The sequence below is a fragment of the Peromyscus eremicus genome, chromosome 1, assembly GCF_949786415.1.
Source record: "Peromyscus eremicus chromosome 1, PerEre_H2_v1, whole genome shotgun sequence".
In the NCBI taxonomy this organism is placed as follows: Eukaryota; Metazoa; Chordata; class Mammalia; order Rodentia; family Cricetidae; genus Peromyscus; species Peromyscus eremicus.
This window is the reverse complement of record NC_081416.1, coordinates 178,806,280-178,814,889: the sequence shown is the minus strand read 5'-3', so window position 1 is coordinate 178,814,889 and position 8,610 is coordinate 178,806,280. Positions and strand designations below refer to the sequence as shown.

The 8,610-nt window shown below is 38.6% G+C and overlaps 1 protein-coding gene across 1 annotated transcript; it reads left to right on the top strand.

The window, feature by feature from the left end:
- Positions 1 to 609: 609 nt before the first annotated feature.
- Positions 610 to 1,588, top strand: LOC131902599 (olfactory receptor 6Z7-like). The gene has a single exon (XM_059253615.1). It carries the CDS (start codon positions 610 to 612, stop codon positions 1,546 to 1,548), a length of 939 nt encoding a protein of 312 aa, XP_059109598.1. The 3' UTR covers positions 1,549 to 1,588.
- Positions 1,589 to 8,610: the final 7,022 nt, after the last annotated feature.

The following is an 8,610-nucleotide window of genomic DNA, read 5'->3' as shown; positions in this document are numbered from 1 at the left end:
TAGTACAGCACTTATCTAAGAAGGGCAAGGCCCTGGGTTCAATTCTCAGCAGTGCAAAGAAAACAAACACCTATAAACTAAATATTCACAATGGCCGAGGGCTTCATGAGGATGGATTTCATTCCATTTAATTCTCTTTAGATTTTATTATTTTATAGTATGTGTATGACTGTTTTGCTTTCATGTATGTCTGTGTGCCACATGTGTGCCTGGGGCCCTCAGAGGTCAGAAGGTATTGGATCATCTGGAACTGGAGCTACAGATGAATGTGAGCTGCCATGTAGGTGCTGGGAACCAAACCCAGGTCCTCTGCAAGAGCAGCCAGTGCTCTTCACTGCAAAGCCATCTCACCAGCCCCTCGCCTCTGTTTTACCCATACAGTAATGGAGGATCATAAGGTTGGATGTCTTGCTTAAAATTTTGGACTCAGTAAATTCAGGTTTGTGTTAATTTTCCATTTCTGGTTTTGCAGTTTTCCAGTTTCTCCTTATTGCTCCACCTGCCCCAGATCAATCCCTTGCCAAGTTGATTTAGCTCTGAGAAGGTTTGACCATAGATGCCTTTATACTTCAGAAAAGTCTTTATAAATCTATTTCTTTCTTCACTTAGATGGAGAGATCTCTGCAACTGGCCAACAGGTCCACTCACCAGGATTTTATCCTGCTGGGTTTGTCTGCCAGGAAAGACATCAGGGATGGTCTGTTTGTTATTTTTCTGGCCCTCTATCTGCTGATCCTCTTAGAGAATATGCTAGTTATCTATCTCATCTGCAGCCACCATGAGTTACTCTACAAGCCCATGTACTTCTTCCTGGGCAACCTCAGCTGCCTGGAGATGTGCTATGTGTCAGTCACCATGCCCAGCCTGCTCCAGAGCCTGAGGTCCTGCCCTTGCCACGTGTCCTTCACATCCTGCATGGCTCAATTGTTTTTATTCATTTCTTTCATTGGTACCAAGTGCACCCTCCTGGCCTCCATGGCCTATGACCGCTATGTGGCCATCTGCCACCCACTGCACTACCCACTGCTCATGAGGCCCCAAGTCTGCTGGGGATTGGCTTTGTCCTCCTGGGTGGGTGGACTGTTGGTCTCTGTGATCAAGACCACATGCATTGCAAGTCTGTCCTACTGTGGCCCCAATGTCCTCAACCACTTCTGCGATGTCTCTCCTCTGCTCAAACTGTCCTGCACCCACGTGGTCCTCACAGAGCTGGTTGACTTTATTTCAGCCACCATCATCTTCTGTGGGTCATTGCTAGTTGCTCTGGCCTCTTATGTGGCCATCAGCAGGGTGCTGATCCGAATGTCTTCAGCTGCTGCAAGCCACAAAGCCCTCTCCACCTGTGCCTCCCACCTCCTCGTGATGGGCATTTTCTACTCTGTGGTCCTCTTTGTGTATTCCAGGCCCAGACATATCAAATCCACAGACCTCAACAAGGTGCTGTCAGTCATCTACACAGTGGCCACGCCCATGTGTAGCCCAATCCTCTACTGCTTGCGGAATAGGGAGGTCCATGCAGTGCTGAAGAAAACCCTCCATCTGTGCTGAGATCCTTGAGAGAGGTGATGTCCTCCCTCTCCTGGTTTGAAAAAATTCATGGCCAAATGCACATGATGAAATTTCAAAGGCAGAGAGAAACATGGCAGAATTTTCTGGGACAATGTGTAGAGACTTTGTATAATCAACATGAAAAATAGTAATATTATAGGGACTCATCAGATGGCTCAGTGACTAGACAATTGCTCTCAAGCCTGATGACCTGAGTCCCTGGGCCTCACTTTGTAGAAGGAGCGAAATGACACCCATGGGTGGTCCTCTGGTCTTCACAAGTGCATGGTGAATGCATATACTCCAATACACAAGACAGACAAAAAGAAAAATTCTTACATTTAAAAGGGTTACTATTGCTGTGATGAAATACCATGATCAGAGCTACTTGGGGAGGAAAGGGTTTATAGGCTTATATTTCCTCATCACTGTTCATCATGAAAGGAAGTCAGGACAAGAACTCAAATAGAGCAGGAACTTGGAGGCAGGAACTGATCCAGAGGCCTTGGAAGGGTGCTGCTTACTGTCTTGCTCCTCTTGGCTTGTTCAGCCTGTTTTCTTATAGAACCCAGGACCACCAGTCCAGAGATGGCACCACCTACAACGGCTTGAGCCCTCACTCATCAATCACTAAGAAAATTCCCTATAGGTTTGCCTACAGCATGATCTTATGGAGGCATTTTCTCAATCAAGGTTCCTTTTTTTAAGATGACTATAACTTGTGTCAGGTTGACATAAAACTAGCCAACACACAAAGGAAGGAAGGATGGAAGGAAGGAAGGAAGAAATGGAGGGAGAAAGGGAGTAAGGGAGGGAAGGAAAGGAGAGAGAGATAAAGGAAGGAAGGAAGGATGGAAGAAAGGAAGGGAGGAAGGAAGAAAGGAAATATTCCCAAATGAAGATAGTTGTGAACAGAAATATTGACAAAGAAATGTAACTGCTCAGTAAATACAAGGAAGGTGGGCATCCTGTCTTTTAAATACACACTTGAGAGAAGATTATCATTTATTCTTTGCATCCTAATACAAGTATGCTACATATATCTGTATGTACAAATAGTGAACAAAATATATGTACAAGAATGGTTATTGCAAATTGTGACATTTAGAATAAATGTCATGTAAATAAATATTTGAAGTTATTGGAAATAAAGATCCACTTGAAGATTATTTACCTTTATAGCATACATATTGTGAAAAGATATGTATCAGCCAAAGGTTAAACTGGATCTGTGGTGACTTGACATGGGGGAGATAACCCAGTAGCTGATCGAGTTGAGAATAACAGAGAAATTCCATGACTGTGTCAATCCTACAAGACAATAATGGCAATGACAGTGATGGTGGTGATTATTTACACTAATATGGCATTTATAAAGGAGTCTGAAGGGATATGCAATATAGTTAACAGTTGCTAGAAATGTTTATTTAATGAGCTCAACCATGAGAAACTCGTATTTTCTATTTTATATGCTTACTATTTTGCAGTAATTTGGTATTAGCTTTACCATCAAATTAAAGTAAATTATTAAAAAGAGGAAATGAGCTAGATGAGGTGGCTCATGCCTTTGCTCTCCTTACTCTGGATGCAGTTCTCTGTGAGTTCAAGGCCAGCCTAGTCTATATAGCAAATTCCACACTAGCCAGAGCTTCATGGTGAGATGTTCTCTGAAGGAAAAGGAAAGAGGAAATAATAATAAAAAAATGACCTTTTGTGGAATGACTTGCTCATCATACTGGGAGATTTTGGAAATTTTTAGTTTAAACAGTAGTTTATGTCAACAGTCACTCAAGAGAAATGTGTGCTCTAACTATGTTCATGAGAATATTAATAGTGATAACTGAGGAAAAATGAAATAAAATTCTTATCCTCATTGGCTCCTAAATTGACTTAAAAGTCACTAATATTCAAGGTCCCACATCTGAGCAATTCATTGTTACCATCCCACTATATTTTCTGTAGATAGTAAGATTCATGCTTTCATACTTTCAGGGCAACTACTATAGCAAATGAACCCTCTCCCCAGCCCCATGACTGACATTTTTTCACAGAACGTGAATAACTATTTGAATGGCATAGTATTCCACTATGACACAATAGTCCATTGTGTGAGTATTCTGTACATAGTTGAGCTTGTTTTTTGTTTCTTAGTATACTGAGACAGAACTTCATGCAGTCCAGGCTGGCCTCAAACTCACTATGTAGTTAAGGATGACATTGAACTCCTGATCCTCCTGCCTCTGCCTCTGAACTTAATATTTTAAGTAGAGATGCTCTTAAATAGTTTTAACTAAAAGCATATACTCTTATGAAATTTTTTTCACACCTAAAGGGATGCTTGCATTCTGTTATTTTCTAGATAAAAGTTGCTCACATTGACATAATCACAGAATCCATAGAGTTGCTATTTTTTCATCCATATGATCAAATATTTCTCAAAAGGTATCCTAACAAATTGGTTAATAACTTTCTTTGATAATAAAATTTGTGTTGAAAATGTTCTCATTCAATTTTGGGGTTTGAGTGTGTACATACTCAAAAATGCCTTTGCCAACATTGGCAGAAATCTATGGACATTTCTTTAAACTTTTGAAATAGTAACTGAGTGATTATTATTTGTTGTTTCAAGTAAACCAATTTTCTCTGAGTTCTTTCTTCCAAAGTAAAATTTCATTTAAAATACCACTCTAGAAGCTGGAGTGATAGCTTAGCAGTTAAAAGCATGTACTGCTCTTGTAGAGGATCCAGTTCAAGTCCCAGCCACCCACATCAAGTGGCTCACAACCACCTACAACTCCAGCTCTAGAGATCCAGTACCCTCCTGGCCCTTGTAGGCATGCATACACACACACACGCACACACACATGTACACGCACACACACACACACACTCATGCACACACAAACAAATCTTAAATAAACCTGTTAAAACATACAAAACCAACAACAAAAGCTTGTTTACCGTAACAAATAAAAAAGATGTTGGGGCTGCAGGATGGTGAGGAAAGCTGGGAAATGCCATCCTCTGGATCTGATGAGGCCATTGCTCTCATGAGCACACAGAATCCATGGTTATCAGCACAGTTGTAACTGTATGTTAATGTATGTAACTTGGATCCAACTATGCATGTGTGGGCAAGTAATTATTGTTTAGAAAAACATGTTTTAAAAAGCAACCACGTGGCTTTCCTCCATCTTGGCTGGTGACCTCATAGGCAGCCACATGGCTGGCAGCCATCTTTTAATAAAGGTTATAAAGATCCATTCAGGTTAACAAAAGCTAACTTAGAGATTTCCACCTAAGTACTTATGTCTTTACCAAGTATTCAACAGCAAGCTTCTAAAGAATTTAAATAGATGGCTACATGTGTTTAATAAATAAGGTATTTGATAAACATTAAAGCTGCACCTCAATGCTTTTATACACAAGAATGTACCTTTCTCTGGCAGTGAAACTTTGTAATTTAAAAGTCACCCAGTTGACAGTCACCAGAAGCACCAGCCACAATGAAATGGAGCAAGCTGAAATCTAGAAGGCAGGCTATGTATATGCTGCTAAGGGTAGGACCAAAGAAATCATGCAGGCCTCTAAAGTAAAAGAATCAAAAGAATTGTGAATGAATCCCAGATATTGAACTTTGGGATTGTTTGCACTTTGGAGCTTGGTTTTGCTTTATGCAGATTGTGATGATGCCATGTTTTCTCCCTCTTAAAATAAAAATAGTAATTTATTGTTGAAATTGCAGAAAGACATTTGAAAGATCTTAACCTTTTTAAGAACAGTTTTTTAAATATTTAAATTTATAGTGCTATGCGATATTTTAAGTTTATAAAATGCTCTATATTGTTAATATTTGGACTTAAAATAAAAGGCTAAAAATTAGGGTCACAGCCATAAGTACCAAATACTAACCAGAAAATGGGATGTTCATTTCTTGTGATGCAGCAAGACAATGACCTAAACAGTCTGACAAAGGCTTAGAACAGCTTCTGACTCCATGAGTCTTGACCCTTTAGGGGTTGAAAAACTTTTTACAGGGTTAACCTAGGACCACCTGTATATCAGATGTTTGCATTGAGATTCATAACTCTGCAAATCTGCAGTTATGAAATAGCATCGAGAAAGCTGAGAACCAGTGAGATTTAAGAATTTTGTCTAGCCTCCTGTCTTTGCTAAATTTGTTATGCTTAAGCTATTTAGATAAACTGAATCATATATGTGTTTTATATTGATATTTTGTTTTAGTTTCTTTACTGAACCATATTTGATACTACAAGAGCTTCAATTTAAAAATCATTGTTTTTAAGGCTACTTATTATAGACTGTTAGAGAACATAAGTAAATAGTCAGTCATAAATAATCAAGTTTTTTACTAAATACTGATGTAATTAATTACAGTGATAAGCTTTACTCAGTCCCTTGCATATGTTTTCAGGGTTGAGCTTAAAACAAGTAATTAGAAAGAAAGTTTGTCTATTCAGATATACCTGCACAGACCTCATACTTCAGAGATCTGCAGAATATGATATTCTAAAAGATCTAAAAGCTTATTATATCAGACTTCCAGATCCTAGCAGTGACCTGAGGTCTCCAAAGAAGATTACATCTGGGGTGCCACAATGTCTCTGCCTGGATTACAACAACACTGACCACAAGGTAAGACGCCCCAATGCAATGTCTGCTGCCAGGACCCAGCCCAGACTGTGGACAAGCAGCATGACATTGGGGAATTGATTGCACCCCTTTTAGCCAAAACAAAGAAAGATCAGTCTTTCCCATGTCTGTCTTACACAGGAAAAACTCTGCCTGATGGGCCTGATGACCAAAGAAGATGATGCTGTTCTGACAATTGTACTCCAATGCTATGAAGACCTGGGTATGGACTGGTCCCTGTCATTTACAGAATTGTAAGCTGCTTGGTCTGCACTCAGATATAGTTTATCCTTCTCAGATCTCTGATAGTACTGACGGCTAGGTTAGCTATAACTTTGTCAGCTTGGCAGCATCAGACAACCAGATCCTTCCACAAGGCTATAGCCAGCTTGTTAGCTCATTTTTAAGAAAATGTTCTAAGATATAAAAATTTAAATAATTCATAAAGATTTAAATATGGGTCTAAGAAATATCTGAGGATATGAGAGCTTATAATCTTTGAGAATAACAGACAATGGTTTAAGATATAAATGCAAGTTGTAAAGATACAAATAAATGATTTAGATTATGAGAAATGTTTCAGATCGCTCTCCCATTCTATGATATAACAGTTCAGAGCTTAACATTTAACAGAGTTCTGCATTCCTAAACATAATAAAGGCAATTTATAGCAAGCCAACAGCCAACATGAAATTAAATGGAGAGAAACTCAAAACAATACCATTAAAATCAGGAACAAGACAAGGCTGTCCACTCTCCCCATATTTATTCAATATAGTACTAGAGGTTCTAGATAGAACAATAAGACAACAAAAGGAGATCAAAGGGATACAAATTGGAAAAGAAGAAGTCAAACTTTCACTATTTGCAGATGATATGATAGTATACATAAGTGACCCCAAAAATTCTACCAGGGAACTCCTACAGCTGATAAACTCCTTCAGTAAAGTGGCAGGATACAAGATCAACTCAAAAAATCAGTAGCTCTCCTATACACAAATAATAAAAGGGCTGAGAAAGAAGTCAGAGAAACATCACCCTTTACAATAGCCACAAATAATATAAAATACCTTGGGATAACACTAACTAAACAAGTGAAGGACCTTTTTGATAAGAACTTTAAATCTCTAAAGAAAGAAATTGAAGAAGATATCAGAAAATGGAAGGATCTCCCATGCTCATGGATAGGTAGGATTAACACAGTAAAAATGGCAATCTTACCAAAAGCAATCTAAAGATTCAATGCAATCCCCACCAAAATCCCAACACAATTCTTCACAAACTTGGAAAGAAAAATACTCAACTTTATAGGGAAAAACAAAAGACCCAGGATAGCTAAAAGAATCCTGTATGATAAAGCAACCTCTGGACGCATCACCATCTCTGACCTCAAGCTCTACTATAGAGCTATAGTAACAAAAACAGCTTGATACTGGTATAAAAACCGACACACAGACCAATGGAATCGAATTGAAGACCCTGACATTAATTCATGCACATATGAACACTTGATTTTTGACAAAGAAGCCAAAACTATACAATGGAAAAGCTGGCATAACTGGATGTCAATATGTAAAAGATTACAAATAGGTCCATATCTATCACCATGCACAAAACTCAAGTCCAAGTGGATAAAAGACCTCAACATAAATCCATTTACACTAAACTTATAGAAGAGAAAGTAGGAAGTACTCTTGAACGCATTGGCACCAGAGACTACTTCCTAAATATAACGCCAACAGCACAGACCCTGAGCACAACAATTAGTAAATGGGACCTCTTGAAACTGAGAAGCTTTTGCAGGGCAAAAGACACAGTCAATAAGACAAAAAGACAGCCTACAGAATGGGAAAAGATCTTCACCAACCCCATATCTGACAGAGGATTGATCGCCAAAGTATATAAAGAACTCAAGAAACTAGACATCAAAATACTGAACAATCCAATTGAAAAATGGGCTAACGAGCTAAACAGAGAATTCACAAAACAATAGAGCTCTGATAAGCTGTTAGAGCAATGACTACTTACTGTTCAGTCACAAGCTTAACATTTTAAATGTCATCTAAATATATATAAATATAAACCTACAAGTGCTTCTCATCAGGCCAAAAGTCTCTGTCCAATTTATACCTGTCTTTCTGGACAGAAGGAAAATGCACAAGCTTTAACCCAAATTTGTAGTTCTTACTGGGACTCAAAGGTATGAGTCTACTTCTGCTGTTTTACAGATACCCATCATCTGCTTCATCTATGATATGGATTTCAGTATAGATTGGTAATACTAATATATCTAAAACTTTTATGTCATTTTGTGAGATAGTTCATGTAGGCCTCAGAGGATTAAAAGAGTCATAAAACTTGGATCCACTTCATAGAGCTTGGAAGGACCCCAGATAAGTACATCTAAGG

Coding starts and splice junctions, on each gene's coding strand:
- LOC131902599 (XM_059253615.1), top strand. CDS start 610: ATGGAGAGATCTCTGCAACTGGCCAACAGGTCCACTCACCAGGATTTT.